Genomic DNA, 20,654 nt, shown 5'->3' with positions numbered 1-20,654 from the left:
AGGCCTTTTCAGGGATAATGAAACAAACATCAGAAACAAATACTGTTAATAGAACATAACCAATTTAGAATTTCAACTTGGAGGCTCTCCAGTTGGATAATTGAGCGCAGGTCTAAAGAGAATTAAATCCAGCTTGTGGTCAGAACCCGACATCCGAATTCAATTCTGTGAAACGGGATTTGGGGAAAGTTTGGGCTGCAAATGGGATTTATACAACCCCCACCCCTTACACCTTCCCTTCAGGACTTTCTTATAAGACGTGGTAATTCTTCCTTGCTTGAGCAAGCAGATTAGGTCCGAGATTGCTTAGCAACAAGATCTCGAATCTTGGCGTGTATAACATCCCCATTAGCCAATCAGGAAAGTTCTTGTGGCGACCGCTAGAACACTAACGTAATTGTACAACTGCTTTAAAATATCCAGTCAGTGTGAAGTTCGACTTTCTCGTAATTATTTAACAAAGCAAATAAGACGAACTGAACTAAGCGTTCACTATTCTTTATTCAACTGTATGTAAGATGTACGCGTCACACTACCAGGTAAAATAAAAGAGAATCATTAACAAAACTCAATCGGCAGAAGTAAGAGAACACGTTGTTTGAGGTCAGAGGCTCGTATTCCTTTGAAAACAGAACCACTGAAATTGGAATTGGCTACCAAGATCTACAAATGCAAATCATCGTTGAGCAAAAATGATCCAGGTTTGGAAATTTAAAATCACGTATAACAATTAAGAAAACTTTCAGATCAAGAATGATGTATTATAAAGGAACGAGCTTACATCAGTATAGGAATGGCTCATGTTTTACACCTAGTGTTAAGACAGTACACAAAAAACCAAGGCATATAAAAGCAGAAATATAAATTTTTGAAAATGAAAAAAAATTGATTAAAACGAACAGCATCACATACCACTCGACACGAGCCATCCCGAGAAAAGATTTTATGCCACACTCAAACCACAGCACAATACGACTCAAGTTCTCACTCTTAGAGGGAAAGCGTTAAGCAACAAAAAATATACTACAGATACAGTTTCTGTACTACAGAACCAACTACTGCTTGATTCAAAGGCAAATTCTCCCAAGTAGAATCAATCATAATGTGAAAATCAGTATGGAGAATTTTGCTGTTGATCTTGGGAGTTTGGACGGATAAACGTCTCCGCATGAGGACAGTGGAACAGTAAAACAATGGTTGAATTGATTTCTCTCAAAACACATCTAAGGAAATAATGACGATAAAGAACTGTATTTACTTCCCATTTTAGCCAGGAAATTGGGGCTCTAAAACGCTCTATGAGCAATTTGCATATTGATGGCCGAATGAGTTTACAGTGGCAGAATGTTTTCCTCCATCAATGTTCAAAACAAGAAAATGTGACACTTCTTAACTAACATACATGTATAGGTATGTAGAATTTGCCGTGGTCTATTGTAAATTCACCGTAAATTTGATATGGTCTCACACCATGCATACACTGAGTCGATGATTAAAAACCCTTAAACTTGTCTGTTATCACGTGATAGTTTACAGTGGGGGTAAGACCACAGCAAGCTTTATCAATTAAACTGATTACACTACTTACCCTCACTGACGGAAGGTTTGGCTCGTAGTGCAATCGTGAAACAACAGCGACCCACATTACATGTACCCTACTAAAACCTGGTTAATATGATAAATGTTTGATTACATTTAGTCTGCATACCCTAAAGTAATGTATAATTCATTGGAACAGGGCAATGGTAAAACACGATCAACACAAACACCACTAATCAAATAAGATTCAAAAGCTACAATCAAAAAAACAGTAACACGTGACAGGGGTGCAATAAGACACCCCACTTCAATGAACTTCACGGGACGCACGCCCATCGTTTCCAGGGATCTTAAAAATCTTTCCTTTCAGGAAGCAAAACCGAGTTAAAAATCCAATGTTCCATCAAAAGTTGACTTTTGATTCTTTTCTCTAAAGACAGCAATGGCAGGAAGAAAATGGAATCGAAGCAAAGTTTAAAGCTAACTTCTGTTCAGTCTTTTATGACAAGTTGTAGGAAACCGCATGAGAGGTTTGTTAGGGAAGCTGGTCAACTTGAAACTTCAACATCTCTTTTTTTGGCCATTCAACGAAAGATATCTTGTTACCGGCCGGGAACCGTTGAGACAGACCTGTCAGTTTTAATACAATTCATCCCTGCTAACGTAACCCAAAAAGGCTTTAGCCAAAGATCTAACTAACATTCGGCAATTGACATCTCCCGAGTTTGTGTTCAACTCAGTCTTCTGTTAAGCTACTATTAACAAGTTCAACACAAAACAGACATTGATGCTTGCAGTATCTCTTGCACAGGAGATGTTAAAGTTTCAACTCGATCGGCTTCCAAGAAAATGACCAACCACCGAACAACAATTCTTGCTCTATTAAGCTGGATAATCAGCTGAAATGTTCCCATTCTTCAAACAGAACTTCCAACTGGTTGAAGACGCTTCGTAGTTTCTTTATGAGGAAAAGCAGAGAAGTAGAAGCCAGCAAGATTTATGAGCGTGTTCTGTTCAACGTCGAGTTGTTAGCGACTTCTCTGCATAAGCTTTTACCATGGATTGCTCAGCCGCTTTGACGTTAGGAGCTCGAAGCGGGAAGCACAAGCTAGATGCCAAGTGCCAATAAGTAGATAAAGCACAAGAAATGCCAAATCGTCAAGACTCTTCACTAAAAAGAAGCCTTCTGCTGTCTCTTGTATAAATTTTTCACCCATAGGGTGATAAAAATTACAGTTAGGTAATGTTGCATCATCTCACAGCATCTCACAAGTCGTTTGTCCTGTTCAAAACAAGCGAGACTTTCTGTCCCTCAGATAATTAACTGTCTAAAAACAAAGTCCAAGTTCAATACATCCATGTTTCCCTTTGGCGGCGTCAAAACCGTTAAGATCTGCCGTTTGTAAAAGCGGCCAAAAAATTATCTTCTCTTCTCGTTTCTCTCTGCTCTCGTTTTTCTTCAAGGTTTAGGCGAGTGCCACACCCTCGGTGCGGGGCATTTCAAGGGTGCGGCTTTAGCAAGGCGTTACCTGCTGGTTGCCTTGATGACGGCTGCCAGATGGTGACTTGCCCCCTTATCAGCCGGGAGGCCGATTCTTTAGTACTGGGAGGCGTAGTTTGGCTGGGAGTAGTCTGGTAAGGAGTTCATGTAACCTCCCCTCTCCCCTTGGTAGGTGGAGTCCTGGGACAACACCGCGTCTGCTTGGGATTTTAGGTTGAAGTCGTCTCCCAAGTAACTGTCCTGTTAAGTTAAATGTAACAGTAAGTCAGTTTAGTAAGTAATTCTATTTAATATAACTTGATGCTATAAGTTGCAACTTGCAACTCTACCACAAGTAAGCTAGATACTTCTTTATAGGTGCATTCAATTCATTCCCCATGAGAGCGAACCTGAAATTTGATTCTTAAGACTTGCACTCTGCCAGACTGAGAGAGAAATCGAGAAATACAGACACGGAGAGCAGGTTACCTGAGAAAGGTCTGGCTGGGACAAGGGCTGTGACGCCATGGGCTGACTCATAGACATACCACCTTGAGTGAGTGGGCCCTGGGACAGGGGCTGCGAAGCATCCTGTGACGGATTGAAAAATTACAAATCAGCGGTCAAACCAGAGAACATAGATTAACCAAAGTTGCTTCTAAACGTCACAAAAGATTCAAAACTTGTACCGGGCGGTATAAAAATGCACAAACGAAACATTAAATAACCACAAGAGGTATCGGCATACCTGACTGGCCTGGCTGGCTGGCATGTGAGGTGCGTATGCCATAGGCTGGTGATGGTGATGGTTTCGCTGATTGCGCTGCCTGGGCTGCTGGACTGGCCGACCATGAGGCATACGACCAGCAAGAGGCTAAAAGAGAAATATAGATTGCAGAAAGCTTGAATACAGATTTATACTTTTGAGATCCTATAGTCGAGTAATGTGGTTTGAAGTTTTCATTCCGTGGATGAAACCCTAGTGTATGACCATGCAAATAAAAGCTACTGAACAGCACTTTTACGTGGTACTGTTTATTATGCTGTACAAGGTGGTTTTAGCTTTAAAGAGTGTGGATGAAACCCTAGTATGTGACCATTTAAAAGAAAGCTTCTGAATACTGTTTCTTATGCTGTAGATAGCCTCTTCCAGGCATTCAGTTAGTTGGGTCGCAGCGCGAAAATCAGCGCGCGAAGAAATAAAAAAAAAAACACGCGTTTTTTTTTTTTTATCTTTTCCCGTGCTGTTTTCCGCGCTGCGCCCCAACTAACTGAACGCATGGAAGAGGCTATGCTGTAGAAGGTGGTTCTACCTTTAAAGTGTATGGATGAAACACTAGTGTGTGACCAGTCTAATAAAAGCTACTGAGCAGTATTAACGTGTGGATGCATTAAGGAACTGTCAACTTAGATTTAGCTTTTACGTAACCTACCTGTCCAAAATAAGAGTGATGTGGGGGTGGTACGGGGGGAATGAACATTCCCACGGGTACTGGAATCCTTGCAGCAGCAGCAGGTGGGATGGTGCGCTCAGCTCCAATGTAGCTCAGACGGTCATGAGTGTGGAAGTAAGTGTCATGGAAGGCAGCAGGATCCATAGGCGCTGTAGGCATCTGCCTGTCATAGACACTGCCACGGATCAGAGCCTCACGGGCATCAAACATGGTGCTACTCATGAAACGGCCACCCTAAAGTGAAAAACAGCAACGATTGTTCGTAGAAAGCTAGCACTAGAGCTAGTCTAGGTACAACTGACAGTTTTGGCCAATTCATGTAAAAGAGCAGGGGAATCTCCTCTGCTAGATTTTTAATTGACACGGTAATTAAGTCATCATTTATTTATTATCTTTTCTTACTTGGGTACTTAAACGCAACCTTTGTGACAAAACCAGATGGTTTGATCCCCCCAATACAAGTTTTTCATAATCCTAAGATCAAACTGGAGCTAACTTGCCATGAAATACAAGGTGGGTATCTCTTTAAATGAAAATGCCATCAAGGCATTTTATTTATAACTTACTGGAGCTCAGTTAACTTGAGAAGTATGAAACCAAGGCTTTCAAATATTTGCATTAATTTGGTCGCAGTAATTTCAAGGAACACTAATTTATTCTAACGTAACTTTTTTACGAGGCGCGTTATGTCACCCCTTTTCTTTCATTTTTATGACCTAAGTCTGTTAGGCATCTGCTGGGATCATAGGCATAAAGAAAACAGTAGATGATAGAATTGCGCTCTTAATTTTCCCCACACTCAAATGCTATTGAAAAACGTTTTTGATCTCACTGTTCTTTGTAGTAAACTTTGTTACTCTTGTACTGACGAAAAGTGGTCTTTGTACCATTCCCAATAATTACATTCAACTTCAAGTATTACACTCTTATTGGAGTAAATTTCCCTCACTTTGAATAATTCCCTTCATCAAATCATGTTAATTTAAACTGCATTGATTGACACAAGTGCAAACTTCCTACAATAAGGTATTTTCGAACAAGATTTCTCTGAATGAAAAATGGTTTAATTGAAGGAAGGTGTAAGGAAGGTGTAGCAGCTGTCTTACCGGATTGGTGCGGTTGACAAGCTTCCTTGGCTTGCTAAACTGAATCATACTTTCTTTCAAATTGTTCAGGGGCCCTGCAAAGCACAAAAAGCCGTAAACCTCAAATTCCTGTTTCTTTACAGCATATTGGACAAACGATTTAAGGCAAAGTAATAACAAAAGCAAGGTAGAGTTCAAACTCACCTTCCATCAATGTCTTGTTCTCTTTGTAATAGTTCAACAGGTGATTCCAAAGAGGTTGCTAAAGAAATTACAACACAGTCAAACGATTATGATTCAGACTATTTTTCTCCACAGAAAAACATGCCAAATTTTAGCATCTTTACACATCGTTACATTGGGTGTCCCTGTGATAAATTAAAGCGCGTTGGCATGGACTGTTTGATATACAGAAGAGTTTCATTTGTTGTCAGTGTGTACAGGGATGTCCTTACATGTTATGATCACGTATTTCTTTTCATGAAGTGAAAGTAAAAACAATATATTTTACTTTGTAAAAACTTACCCTGGACAAAATCTTGGGATTGCCAATGACGATGATGCCATACCTGCAGCGGACATAAACTCATGTAAACAACTGGACACTTTGCATCATTAATATGACGTGTTCCCTGTATTCAAACTAAAAAAAGACTTACTTGGCTCGGGTCAAGGCCACATTCAAACGTCTAGGGTCATTCAAGAAACCAATGCCCTGCAAATAAACAGAAACAACATACAACAAGGTACCAAGAGTGATAAACACCTTCCCAGTCATAGAAAAACTAAACCATCAATAAACTTGGGGATGGTTCTTCGACACACCCAGATACTGATTTGGGGATTGAAAAGGGTTAACAAATCTTGGAAAAGAATCTATAATCGTGACCAAAAGTGCCAACTGGTGATGCATACTTTTGAAGTGGGAAGTTATAGTTTAATTTTCCGAGCCCCCCAAGCAATGTTGGAATAGTGGGTCTACTTTGTATGAATCAACGTTAACATTGTGTTGGCGGGGAGGGGGAGGTGGACAGGAAGACAATATGTTGGCAAAAGTGCAAAGCATCCCAAGACTTTTCACTAGGGTTGTACACAAAATGCAGTTTAAATCTTAAGACATGGAGAAATCAAAGGATTCAATGACTAAATTGATCATACATGCACTCTGCACAAAATACTAATCCATAAGTAAGGTATATGTAGATCATTACTCAATGTATACCTGGTGTTCATTGGATCGGACACAAGACAGGATAATATAGTCCTTCTCTCGTCCTTGGAATGCATCAACACTGGCCACTTCAATTTCCTATATCACAAAAAAATTTAGGATATAAGTGTCACAATGACATCAGCAACAAGTGTATCTTCCCTTGAAGTACAAAAAAAAAACCATTCATACGATGACCACTAGGTTACAGTAAGTTCAAAGGGTTCGTTTACCAGGTACAGGTTGGCATGAAGAGATCCACTAAACTGCATGTACTGGACAAGGTAGGCTCTCTGGCCTTCATATGGAGTGATCACTCCAATCTGCTCAGGCTTCACTCCAGCACGGAGGAATCTGGTGGCAATCTTCTCTACATTAGCAGCTTCAGTCCTGTAGAAGAAACAACTCTTGTTTACAGATTGTACATAGGTTTTGAAGCAGTATTCAGAGAAATGAAGTTATCAGACAATATTCTGGTTACCGCAAACACCGGTGGATAAGCTGCACTCGCAGATAAGCCGCACCCCAGAGTTTGACAACTCCAGTTTTGGGGAAAAGTTTTTGGAAAGAAATCAAAAATATTCGCAAGTGGGGCTTGAGAGAGATTCCTTTCATGCGCATTTCTTGATTAATTGAATGTAAACCCCAGTGTGTAAACTCACTAACAGTGAAAACAGAGAATACTTCAAACTGAAACCCTTACCTATAATCTTAGCTCTGCAATAGTATGGACATGATGTCTACCGACTTTGACAAAATTAATGTTGGATCTTTCTCTGGTATTTTTCCACCCGTATTTTTTCATTCCTGTCCGGTTTTCAGTAGACTTTTACATACAACAACAAGAATGGTTTTGTTCATTCATTCATAGTGTAGTAGCCAGGCACTTCACCAGGAGATGAAAACCTCTTCTGGCTAAAAGGTTTTTTAACGAAGGTTTAATAGTGTTTAACAGCTGGAAATATTCTTACGAACAAGAACGGCTCTATTAGGAGTCACCAAACTTGTTAAAGCAATGTTTGATGTGTACTCTGATATCATTAGTTTCCTGAAGTTCTTATTAGTTTGCTTTAAATACCAACTTGGAAATTTTCGATGAAAAGTGTTAAGTTATGCACATTTATGGCACATTGTCTGCTGTTGATGTTCTAGCAGAGATAAGCTGCATCCTTGATTTTTACGGAAAATTTTGAGTTAAAAGGTGTGGCTTATCCGCTAGTGTTTATGGTACACTTCTCTGTAACACAAGCTTTCTGATGATAAATACTGAGCTGTATTAAAAAGCAGGTTTTTTTTAGGAGTACACAAACAGGCAATTGTAACTTCTGGTAAAAAAATGTCTGAAATACAGAACTAGCTTTCAATGTTTTTAGAGTTGAACTGCTTTTGAGTTTCTGGGTCGACAAAAACAAACAAACAAATAGAATGATTAACAATGAATATGTTAACCTGTTGAGGTAGGATGTTCCAGAGGAGGCTATTTCCTCTTGGCCCATAGTGGCATAGAAGAACATTGGCTTGTCAGGAACAGGCCATGGGAAATCAATTCCTGACTGCTGACGTTCAGCTGAAGGAAACGAGAAAAGCAAAGAATGTCAAACAACACAAAAACAAACATCCTACTACCACTACCCTTAAAGGCACCAGTTCCAAAGCTCATCTGCTGATGATGGCTTTGAATATAAACAAACTTTAGTCTTCTGGCAATTGAAAACTCTGTCACTGCTACATGAAAATGCATTTGCTCAAGCCTCTTTTAAAAGTTTCTGAGTATTTTCCTGAGATCCAGCAACCTCGAGTCTACTAAGACAAACAACACGAAAAGTGACAACTGGCTCAAACACATGTACATGAACAATATAGTATGATTTATAGCTCACACTTACCAACAGTAACTCCATTCTGAAGAGTTCCATCATAGAACAAATTGGATGGGAACTCACTAAGGGCTGGGTGCATACGATACTGGACTTGTAGACGAATGGGGCGGATTCCAAGAACCACCAGACGTTCAAACAGTGACTGAGACAGCCCAGCGCTAAAGAATATCAAAATACGGTTAACATGTAAGAACATGGTAAGTACATGTACTGTATAAATTTAATTTAATTTCATGTACATCTTACCCTAACTTGTGTTGGAGTTCTCCCAAGAGCAGAGGTTATGAAAACCAAATGTATAGCTGTACTTAACTAACAGCAATCTTAAAGAACCATTACTTACTTGGCTGCTTTCTTGCACATCACAACAGGACCCAGCTGGCAGTGATCTCCAACAAGGATCAGCTGTAGACAACAACACAATGCACAAACAAAATAAAATGAATGATAATACACATAAACAGTACTGCTCAGAGAAAAGTGCATCTTATACTATCATTGTACATACTGGTTCCTTGAATGCTGTTAATAACTGGGACAAGTCAGGCAATTTGTCTCAAAGTTGTTGCATGTACTGTTGTCATATTGAAAAGCTACAAGAGCAGCACTGGGTTATTACAGGTAAGGCACTACACTGTAGAGCTGAAACAGTAGGTTTCAGACATGGCTGTCACACATCCTTTGCTAACCCAAGCAGTGACAAGTTCTCATACATGTATTTTCCTGTAGCGAAGCACAACGTCCAGCACAATGTGATAATAACATTTATCATTCCAGTGACTTGCTGTCTTCTGGAATGTGAAATGTTCCAGACCCTTAACATTTTGTGAGCTATATGTAACACTATTTAGTACGACATTCTACAGACTGACCTGTTTGCAGCCAAGTATGACTGGCACCATGCACTCAGGTTCAGTTGCCTGGGTGGACTCATCAATCAGTACGGTGCGGAACCTGAACTTAGACAGGCGAGGGTCACCGGCACCCACACAAGTGGTGCAGATCACATCTGCATGCTGAAGGAACCAAGCATCAGTTTTAACATAAAATCAGTCTTTTTTTGCAATAGACATGGCAGTTAGCATAATAGTCAAAAAGTAGCAGCAGCTAGTTTCTGTTTTGTAGCCTAACATGTACATATTTGACAAATGAACAAATTAACTGACCTGCAGCAAGTCTCGCTCACAGTTCCTCTTCAGAGACCGGTATCTCTTCTCATCAGCAGCTGACAGTTCACCCTGCTCATCTTTGAGTTGCTGTAGCTTTTGCAGTTCTGGAACACTGTCCATGTTACGCACTTGGTTATGCAGTGCAAGGAATGCTACTGGAGAGTCAATAGCCTCCCTGCTCTTGGCACACAGTCTGACAACCTATTTCCACACACAATACAATAGTTGAAGTTAATTCTCTGTGAATTACAGTGTAAGACCACTTGTTGCATGAAAATCCAGCAAAGTTTAAACTGGCATCAGCACATCTAGACATCAAAGAAAGTTGGATTGTGAATCAATAGTTAGACTTGTCTTCTAAGCCCCTCATTCTTTGGTGTCCAAAAATACTGAGCAGCAGACCTTTTTGAAACTAAATAAACAATGAAAAACAGTGGAGAACCACAATGCAAGGGCACCAGGTACTCATTTGAAGATTACAAGGTTTTTAGTAGCACACTGTACCTTGAGTCCTGTCTTGTGTATCTTCTCTGTCAGCTGATCCACTGCAATGTTACTTGGAGCACAGACAAGCACTTGACTGCGCGACAACCAAAAATAAAAATAATTAACCTTTATTCCAAGCCCAAACTACTGCAATTAAGACTCCAGTGCAAGAGATACATTTGCCTTGATGCAATTTAAATAGTTTGTTCAGTGTCATGAAGGAATTTCATAAATGCTAGCCTAATAGTGGTCTGAACACTCACCCATTGTTTTGTTTGGCCAGATGATACACAACACTTGCTGATGTCACTGTCTTACCAGTGCCTGGTGGTCCCTGTATGTGCAGAAAGACAGAATAAAAATCTCGATCATAAACCAAATTGATGAACACTTGTGTCTTCATAACATGCCTCTAAAACAACTCTCTCTGTTGTTAGAAACAAAAAACGCTAGCACTTGTTGACTGTTTCTTGTGGTCATGCAAGGGTACTCAAGGACTACTAACCTGAATAAGACTGAGTGGTCTTTGCAGCACAGTCTTGACAGCATACACTTGTGAATGGTTAAGCTCTGGAAGACCTTGGGCTGAAAACCTATGGAGATGCAATGACAGCATTATGATAATATTAATCAATGCATAACCACAATGATACAATCAACATCTGTACATGTACATTGTAAGCAATGATAACATCGCTAATAAGGCAGTATAATATTACACCAACACGTCTGGATCTTTTACTTGTAAAACCAACCTTTTAGGCAGCTGGCATTTGACGACCTGTTCTTCTACCTCGTGTCCCAACAGCTTGTGGTAGATATAGCCACTGACTGATGTCTCGTCAACTGCAAAGGTCTTCATTCCGGTCTGCATTCTGTTGAAAAGGTAATACAATCATTAACAAAAAGTGAGATGTTTTACATTAACCACTTTTAAGAATAGAAAGACAAGTTGTCCAGGCTGTCAAGACAAGACAAACTCATGAACTGATCAAAATTGATAACCATAATGACAAAGAATAATTTTCTCACATTGAAAGGTTTCAAGGAGCCTTTCATTTTTACCTGTCAAAAGAAGTCGATTTCCACACAAAGTCCACCACAAAGTTATGAGTACACTCTACTGGAGCACCCAGGTTGCTGCGCAACTCAATTCCAACCTCTTCTCCAAAGTCTAAAGGACGCTGTTAAGGAGACATCAAATCTACAGACAGGCACTGGACAATGTTGCATTTAGTTACATATTAAAGTTGTTTGGGATTTCTATCATTTCAAGGATACTGTTCGGCACTTTGATCACATGACCAACACCCTGCCAGGGCTTGTGCAATTCACCAATGTATCTCAGCCGCAGCTCATCACCAGGCATCAGTCGCATGTCATCATTTGTTTTTGGAAAGGAGAAATATGCAATCCTTTTCTTATTTAGACCAATATCCCAACGAACAACAATGTTATCTTGAGTCTGTACAAAAAAAAGATAAAAAAGACAGCATGTATGTTTAATATTTGTATGTAAGTTATACTGTATGGAAATCATTTGGTTTAACCCATTGATGCCTGAATGAAATGGCCCGCCACCCACCCCTAATTCCTTGACATTATTTGGAATATTTCAGAGCGAGCCGAAGCACAAAAATAAACCATATGCACAGTAACCACCGACACAAGATCAGGTTGCAAGACAGCGTTTCTTAAAGGTTGAATATATGAAGGGCCAAAATATTAAAAAATATTAACAAAAAGAATTCAACCTGATGTGTAAAACTGATAAGAAAAAAATAAATTATATTATTTCATTATCGTGCGACAAAATATCCCACGCATGCCAAGAAAATTGAATATGTGAAAATGAGTTGATTATTGACTTTGGAAGATAAAACAAAACCAAATACAACACAATTTCCATTCTTGTACTATAACGGCTAAAATTTGTGAAAACAATGGAAAATAAAAGCAAAAGACACATGTAAAAATCAATCTGAAAACAAGAAATCAAATTATTTCTTTGCTGCACAACGAAATATTACAGCGCTGTGAAAGCAAAATGAAAGTTGTAAATCAAAAAGATGACTAAAACAAGCCAATTATTTTGAGATCAATCGTATTTCAACTGTCTTACAGTGTGTTCACTGAAACCAGGGCCACCCAGACAATCAGATGGCAGAACTGAAACAATAGATCCCAACATTTTCAAATCCAGCCAATCAAATGTCCCATTATCAATTCCAGCCAATCAAATGTTTGGTACAAGACAATGAAATCTCAACTTGTTTGTTGGGATGCTTATGCAATTACAGTGTTGCATAATAAATTGTCAAGCTTAAACCGTTACTAGTTTTGCGTGCTTGCGGGTTCAAGAAGAATTATATGTTACACTTTTTATGGGATTGTTGGTTGGTTTGGAAAATGCATGGAAATAAAAGCTGCGTAAGTGTCTGACTCGTAAATATATATTGCTAACAGAGTGTGTTGTGTGAATATTGTCACGGCTGTTTAAAAGAAACCCTTCAAATGGTCTCTGAGCAGCTTTGCATCAACGCAGGTTTGAAACGTACGAATTGGAAGGCGATTATTTTCGATGTAACTGAAAGGAGCTGAAAGCAAACTTCAAGCAGGAGAATTGAAAAGTTAACTTGATACAGAAATGAATTCTTTGTTCGAAATGTCTTTGATTTTTCCATCCAGGGGAAGTTCCTATGCGTCTGTCTTTTGTTTTTCCTTGAGTGATTTTACAAGCTGCGGCTTTGATAGTACACTGTACCACGCTGCATGATCCGCATGTTGAAATTAATTCTTCACGCTAAAGTGAAAGCTTGAGTTTCTGCCAACCACTTTTGCAGTCATTTTAATGCCCCTGGCTTTACCAAATGTTCCAAAAGTTGAAATAAACTGCGAAGTAATAATGTACATTACCATTCTTGTTTTCTAAAGTCCAGGAAGCCGCTTTAAACCCACGATCTACATTCAAAAAGCACATGAAAGTGCACCACTTGTCATGTATTCGTGGCCGTTTAAGGAAGGAAAAATTCTTCACTAGAATGGTTTGAGGACTCTGTACACCTTGATCTTCCATTCTGAGGCCACCTAAACATTGATTTGTGTTTTTCCTTTCCATTTTAAGTCCCAAAGAATTTATTTCTCCATTTTAGGAATGAAAACAAGACATTTGAAGTTTGTAGATTTGGCCTGAAACGCACCATTATTACCCACACTTTTCAAGTGCATGATTTCAAGACGAAAAACCGTCTTTCTAAGACCCCTAAGGTCCTTTAAAAATATGCTCAGAAAGTCCATTCTCATTAGTTTATTTGTCCTTAAAAACAATAGAACAATAGGAGAAACAAAAAGTCTTCAAGGAGGATAGGAAAGGCACTTGTCCTCATGTGCTTTTTTACTGCTGGTTACAGGCGTCAATGGGCTAATAAAGCAAAAAGGAATTGGTTGGGTAATGGGTCCTGTGACAAACATTAAAATTAAATTACCTGAGACTCTTTGAGCTTCTTATCATAGTCTGCTTCCAGTTTAACAAGTGGACCAAATATATTCTGATACTGGTAAGCATCCTCATACCTGAACAAACCAGCAAACTATAAGACAGGGTACGTGTATACAGTACAATACAGCTTGTGTGGGTTGATATAGAAAGTGAATTTCATTGATAATGAGGAGTTAGCACATGTACAGGGAATAGCGAACCTGAGAAGAACTTGTTGTGGTTCATCGTCTACTCCAGGCTTATCCAAATCCTCTAACTTAGCTTCAGGGTTATCCTAAAAAAACACAGAATAATCAACGTATAACTATTTATTTTTTCTCTCTGCTTTAATGGTTATAATTTATATGTATGTGTTAAGTATTAAGGAACATTTGCACAAAAATGTTCTACTTGATACATTTTCTTCAAACTTCCACTGCAGGGTTAGGGTTAGGGTTAGGAAAACTAGTCTGTGGAAAACTAGTCTGATTTTGAAAAATTGGCACATGTAAATCAGCATGGTCTCCAGGGCCGGGTTGTTCAAAGCCCGATTAGGCTAACCCAGGATTAGCGAGAATTTGACTTCGTGCGTGTAAGGTGCATGGACACTGCGCGTAATGTGCGTGTAGTACACGTGCTTCATGCACGTGTAATGTTGCAATCCCTCTGACCGGTACTGTAATATCATAATGATAAAAGAGAAGTGAAAGAGTTTCATGAATTAAGGGGGTCCTGCCCTCATGTACCGTTACATTACACCTGTTTTTAGTGTTACGTGCAGAGGTGACATCTTTTCACATGCTATGTAACCTGGCCTATATCAAAAATGTAAGCTTAAGGTCATTCCCCAGTATTGCATTGCGCATCACTACTGCACATAATTTCACGTGTGATTAGCATGCACGCATTAAAAAATAGCGGCTTTTTGTTTACAGCTGGACCTCGCCACAGAGGTAAATCATCATTTTCCCACAAACGAGTATGGTGACCTATCATTTTTTCTGTTGTTTTGAATTGAGTAATAAATTTCTCTGTGTAACATAAATATGGACCAATTCTCAGTGTAAGACAAAAAGCAATCATTGGAGCAAGCAATCGTGACTACAATCATCATGCTATTATAAGGATTTATATGGGTATAAACAAGGTGCTGTTGCTCCTAAATGAACATGGGGACCCCTCATTTTTATTTCAAAATTTAAGTTCCTATAATATAATGGATCAATAGGCAAAGTTTCACAAAAATCTCAGTGCAGGTTCTATTTCAGTGGAATGACCTTAACTGACTTCTTTACGGTTGAGCTCAAATTCTAGTGATGAAAGATGGACTTGTTTGAATTCAAACTAAAGTTAGGAGTATCAGAAAGTCATTCCAGGAGAAATAAGTCGACTATTTGGAATGTTTACACGTTATGAATATTAAAAGCGGCAGCAGCCGAGTTATAACGGAAGTCACTATTGAGAACCGATCAGCTACACTTAAATCGTTTGAATTATCCCGTAAACAGGGCTTGAAATTGCGACTCACTGGTCGCCAATGCGACCAAAAATTGAGCACTGGCGATTAAATTTTCAGAACTGGTCGCCAGCTGGCGACTTGCGTTTTGTCCGATAACTAAAGAAAACCACGACACAACTTTTGTTTTTAAATCTTTATATTAGGAAATCAATCGGATATGGTAGCTAGTTTACAACATTACTTACCTTTCCGTCCCCAGTAAAATAATGTCTGAATATTACAAGATAATCGAAAAAATTGAATGTATTTCGTCACGTCGATACTGCATTCTGCATTCACGGCACGCCATACTGTTTCAGTGGCTTCTCCCGAAACTGGGATCGCAGGCGCACTTCAACACCATGTGCTTTTCATTTGCCGCGAAAATGACGGCAGATACCAATCAGTTGAAGGAATTACGTGAGCTTTTACGTGCGGGGGGAATGAAGATTCAGCCAAAAGGCTAATCCAAACTTTGAATACTTCATCAGTTGTTGATGTAGGGAAAGTGGATTTCACCAAACTGTCAACAGCGAAAAGGCGTCGAGGAAAGCCAGTCGAAAATAAAGAACAGCATTTCAAAGTAGCAAAGGGAAAATACGCAAGGACCCGTGTTTGTCTCAAAATGAAAACCACGGACTTAAAACTTCTTATGCTTAGCTTTATTTAAAATGACTATGGAGACAACCATCACCTTCGGTGTTACTCGTGTTGTTTAATTGTTTTCGCTCTTCAATTGTGACTTTTCTTGCATGCAAAGTAACATATAAAATCACGTTCCTGTGTAAGTTATATATAAAATAAGTTGGCGACCAAAATTTACGATCTGGTGACCAAAATTTTTTCGTTAGTCGCCAGCTGGCTCCCGAACGAAATGGTTAATTTCAAGCCCTGGTAAATTGGGAAACATGCAACATCTGCAATCTTGTTCAGCCATTTGAGTTCAGGAATTATCATTTATTTGTCATTTCTTCTGCTAATAAGTGGAAAAATTTCCAGTTTCACAGTTAAATGATCTTTCAGCCATTTACATAGCATGACAAAAGATGGCACCTTGAAAGATGGTTGAAAGATGTCCCTATAAACACAACACACTGAAAGTGGGTGTAATAGCTGAGCAAAATAATACAGTGTACACAACAACTACAGTACTATATATTTAAAAATATAATGGAAAAAATGTTCTAACCTTCCACAATTCCTCAAGCTTGTTAATCTGCTGGGCTGAGATCTACAAATATACAGGTCAAACAGGGCATACAAGATTTGATTTACAACTTTGTTTACAATAGTGTGGCATAATAATTATTTAGATGGAAACTTACTGTCTATGGTAGCTACATGTAAGTGTTGTTTTCTTATTTAGCATGAAACAAGACTAATGTTAATATTTTAGTTCTATTAAGCTTGTGAGTCTACAGAAACTGGCGCTGTCAAGCAACATAACAACAAATCATAGTTTATACTGGGGACCTCTTAAACTGGCATGGACTTTGACACTATGATATACACTGTATCTGTCCGTAAAACCTTGGTTGTTGATGAAAAATGTTGATTTTAGCAATAGACAGAGGTTGAAAGTTAGCTAGTGAAATCAATTTTTTAAGGAATATAATTATATTACTTAAAAGTGACGAAGTCGAACGCACTCTCATAATTTTGATTACTACTAGTATTTAAAAGTTAAATAATCCCAAGGCTGCGTTTTAAGAAAAATTACAAGGAGCCCAAAGGTTCCTAACCATGAAATCCTGGGTGCCCAGCACTTCAGCTTGTCAGAAAAAAGTAAGTTTTTCCAGTCGCCCAAAGGCAAAAGTTAGTTGCATGTGGCACCTGGGCGCTTCTAGAGCATAGCCCTGAATCCATCTGTGGACAAGTTACAAGATTTGCACAATTTTCTTATAACAGTATGTTCATATAAAAGACATGCCTGGTTACCAACTGAATGACCACTAAAGTTATTAAAGCTTACCTGTCTTGCTCTCAACTGGTCCTCATCAGGTGGAACTTTCACGAGCCATGATAGGAAACACCGGTCATTAATCAGAGGCTGCCACTGGGCTTGATCCCTTATGAGGACAAAAATGAACAAAAAAATTAAGACGGAATCCACCAGAAGTTCAAGTAACAAGTGGACAAAAACCTAGTACCAAAATTATTTACATCATATTGCAAACTTCTGTACAGCTGTTTTAAATGTCTTCTGAAGAAAAAAATCATTTCTAGCAACACCTAACGTTGAAAATGAATGTTGAACCTCATATGAAACACTTGAAAGTACTGGTGAAATGAAACTGATGATGAAATTTTGCCTGTGTTTACATAAGTTCTCTGAACTTTGAAATTTATTTTCTCTCGTTCCCATGGGAAATTGTTTTTGGTGTTATTTTAGGCAATTATTTATGTATTTAGCTTTAAGAAAATGTAAAAATGACTGTAAAATACTTAAAATTATTCTGGTACCAGATTTTTGTCCACTAAAACCTGAAATTGCTCGAGTTTCTTTCGGATTTCGTCTTAATCCATTACAAAATATAGTTACAACAGGAAAGCAAGAATTAGATACAAGATGGTAACTTGGCAATCATGCATTAGGGTTTGCAAGCCTGCACTACATGATCAAACAACTGCCATAATGGTAATGACCATCTCTAACAAAATATTTTACAATCTTGTAATGGTAAATATAAAAAGTGTATATTTGAATTATCACTGCTTTTTGATGTTGTACATACCAGTTCATATCTTTGGAGTTACTTTGTGTTGCACATGGTTGCCTAGAGAAACAGTTGACATAATGACAGTCAATATTCTTTCTAGCAAAGTCAACCAATACATTTTCAATATTACTATTTTAAGCTTCAGCGCATACAGAAATAACACACTCTAGACAGCAGAATATTAGACCTTTTCTGAATTGTTGACACAAAAAACTACTTGAAGGTAAAAGAATGGTTTAAGATTTTTTTAATTTCTAGAATATGATAAAATGTTAGAATAAATTCTCAACAAGGTGGACAAATAACGGGCAGGTGTAAACTGAGTGAAATGATGTTGGTGGTCCATTGCAGGTGATAGGGACCACTGACAACCTTATAAAAATTATGTTAGGGGTGGATGTGTCTGGAGATGGCTGGAAGACCAATCCAGGTACAGGAGTGCCTCCAAAACACAAGGCAGATGTGAGGGGTGGCTGTAGTGGAGGTGCTTGCCACTAGTTCTTTCTACTGACATTGTTTTCTCTCGGCTTCTGCTGCCCCTAATTCAATACTGACTTCCAATAAATAGCATTTACTGCATGAAATTCACTCAATTAGAGGACCTGTACTTCCTTGAATTATCTTTCTTTCTCTCTCGCTTTAGTTAAGCCGTTTTTCAAAGAATTTTTTTTTGCTCTGACTGACACACCACATGTTGAGAAAGACTATTTTGAAGTCCATACTGACCTACATAGTAGCACAACAACAGAATCTGCCTTGGCGGGGATGAAACCCAACAGGAAAACATTGCGACAAGCACAGTTGTAACATTCTAAGATTGTCTCGCCCAAAGGACCATCCTTGTGAAGTGTCACCTCTTTATGCTTGGCTCTGACAAGATGGTTTACAATATGGCTACAAACAAAACAAACAGGAAAGAGTAAATGGCTGAGTCAAACTACATTACTTGAAAAGTATGATAGACAAGTGGCTAAAAAGTAAAGAATGAAAATCATCACAGTAGTAGTTGTCATGTTCAAATTCACATACAGTACATGTACATGAATGGTAACTGATATCATTTAAAAAATGTATGGTTGAGAGGATGGTTTCAGCCCAGAAGTGTCTTGAGTTTGCCTAGAATATTATTGTCTGGGTGAGAGCAGACTCTAGAAGGATTGCAAGACTGACATCAACTACAAGCAAGTTAAGGTTGTTTTGACATTTGTTGATATTTCAGTATTTCAGTAAACATTTCAGACTAACAGTGTTTAAGTATTTCGAAGAATGTGATTTATTCTGGATGCTTCCTGTGCAAGAGAACCATTGCGTACCTGCCAGCAGTGTTTCCTCTCCCATTACAAAACCACTTTTTGCACTGAATGCACTGGACAACAGATGCTGGGTCATGGACTCCACAATACCTGGAAAATTACTGTCATTCAGCTTTGAACTTAAGAAAGGGAGCCTGAAAGTCTTGTCACCATAAGAAAATATGATGTAAAGGACACTGTAGCCAGTAAGACAAAAGTACATGTAATGTGCATGAAAATTTTTCAAGCAAGTGAAAGTGGGAAAAGCCCCGAACTCCGGAACAAGGTGTTTGGGTTCAAGCCCTGGCAAGATGCCCTATTAACATTTCTTGTAACTAGTTGAATCCATTTTACATAGCCAAATGGTGCTGAATGCTAAAGCTTACATGTAGAACAAGATTTACATTTTTATAATAATCTAGAGACCAGTTTTAGTGCTCTGTTTGAAGACCACAAATACTTCTTAATCGTTTACTCAGTTATCTTTTGTTTTAAAAGGGAACTTTCAAGACTAAAAAATTAAAAATAAGCTTATTATAAAGTTAATGGCAAAAATAAATTTAGAAAAAGAAATAAGCTTAGATGTCTTGCAATATTTACTGTAATAAAAAAGGAACACTTATCCTTTTTCCGTGGAGAGGGTTAAAAAAATAAAGAAAACTGAAGTCCTACGATTAAGATCAAACCTATAAAAACTACCCACTCAGATTTTCTAAACCGAAACGTCTATAGTTATAATGTAAACCGCTTTCGAAAGATATACATGATAGACATTTTTATAGTAAGCTTGCATCGCAATAAGCAGTTGTAAAAAAGCTCTTTATAAAACCACTGAACGGTTTTTTGAAAAAAACTGAATAACTATGGCAACTGCTTTTAAGTTAAACACACCTGCACGCGTAAGCTGGAAGATCTTTCGAGTAAAAGGTTTCATCTTCGTCTTCCTCGAAGTTCAGCTCTCCTAACGAGTTGCTAACCTTGGAGATATTGCTGTCTGTTTTCGCATCTTCATTTCCCGTTGCTGGGCCATTAGTCAGCTCCTCCTTTTTGTCCACAGAACTTCCATTAACCAAAGGTTGGCTCCCTTCGGGCTGCGAAGCTTGCGACTGAGTTTGAGTTTGCGATGGGACAGTGAAATCGTGAAATTCGTACTCGCTTCCTTGTGTGTCCGCGCCGAAATCAGCTTCTTCGGTGTCTAAAAAAGTCAATGTTTGAGATGCAGGCCCGTAAGAGTCTACAGTGCTCATATTTAATCTGAGAAAAACGTTAAAATTAACTTGCTTTCGCCACCTAAAACGAAACTACCGGAAGAGTTTTGAAATCTAGCGCAAGAACGTGGCCAAGATGGCGACCTGAGCCACGC

At 38.6% G+C, this 20,654-nt stretch overlaps 1 protein-coding gene across 1 annotated transcript; it reads right to left on the bottom strand.

Moving 5' to 3' along the window:
• Positions 1-482: 482 nt before the first annotated feature.
• On the bottom strand, positions 483-20,640 carry LOC145463903 (regulator of nonsense transcripts 1-like). The gene is made up of 29 exons (XM_081447698.1): positions 20,183-20,640; positions 19,313-19,402; positions 18,726-18,893; positions 18,015-18,056; positions 17,252-17,348; positions 16,469-16,510; positions 14,003-14,076; positions 13,789-13,876; positions 11,585-11,768; positions 11,369-11,477; positions 11,059-11,178; positions 10,809-10,896; positions 10,567-10,637; positions 10,322-10,397; positions 9,815-10,018; positions 9,521-9,664; positions 8,992-9,053; positions 8,655-8,806; positions 8,218-8,335; positions 7,002-7,158; positions 6,781-6,867; positions 6,218-6,273; positions 6,085-6,127; positions 5,763-5,820; positions 5,580-5,653; positions 4,453-4,707; positions 3,768-3,893; positions 3,509-3,610; positions 483-3,280 (listed from the first exon to the last, which is right to left on the bottom strand). The coding sequence occupies exons 1-29, from the start codon at positions 20,536-20,538 to the stop codon at positions 3,137-3,139; spliced, it is 3,387 nt and encodes a 1,128-aa protein (XP_081303824.1). The 5' UTR covers positions 20,539-20,640; the 3' UTR covers positions 483-3,136.
• Between the last annotated feature and the right edge of the window lie 14 nt (positions 20,641-20,654).

The sequence above is a fragment of the Orbicella franksi genome, chromosome 1, assembly GCF_964199315.1.
Source record: "Orbicella franksi chromosome 1, jaOrbFran1.1, whole genome shotgun sequence".
NCBI lineage: Eukaryota > Metazoa > Cnidaria > Anthozoa > Scleractinia > Merulinidae > Orbicella > Orbicella franksi.
The sequence above is the reverse complement of the archived record's forward strand: the minus strand, read 5'-3'. Positions and strand labels throughout refer to the sequence as shown.

What these genes read in the sequence shown, in the direction of transcription:
- LOC145463903 (XM_081447698.1), bottom strand. Translation starts at nt 20,538, where the DNA reads ATGAGCACTGTAGACTCTTACGGGCCTGCATCTCAAACATTGACTTTT. An exon ending in AAATGCCAGCTGCCTAAAAG is followed by an intron (nt 10,897 to 11,058) that starts GTTGGTTTTACA and finishes GCATCTCCATAG; the next exon opens with GTTTTCAGCCCAAGGTCTTC. An exon ending in GAACAAGACATTGATGGAAG is followed by an intron (nt 5,654 to 5,762) that starts GTGAGTTTGAAC and finishes TGTGCTTTGCAG; the next exon opens with GGCCCCTGAACAATTTGAAA.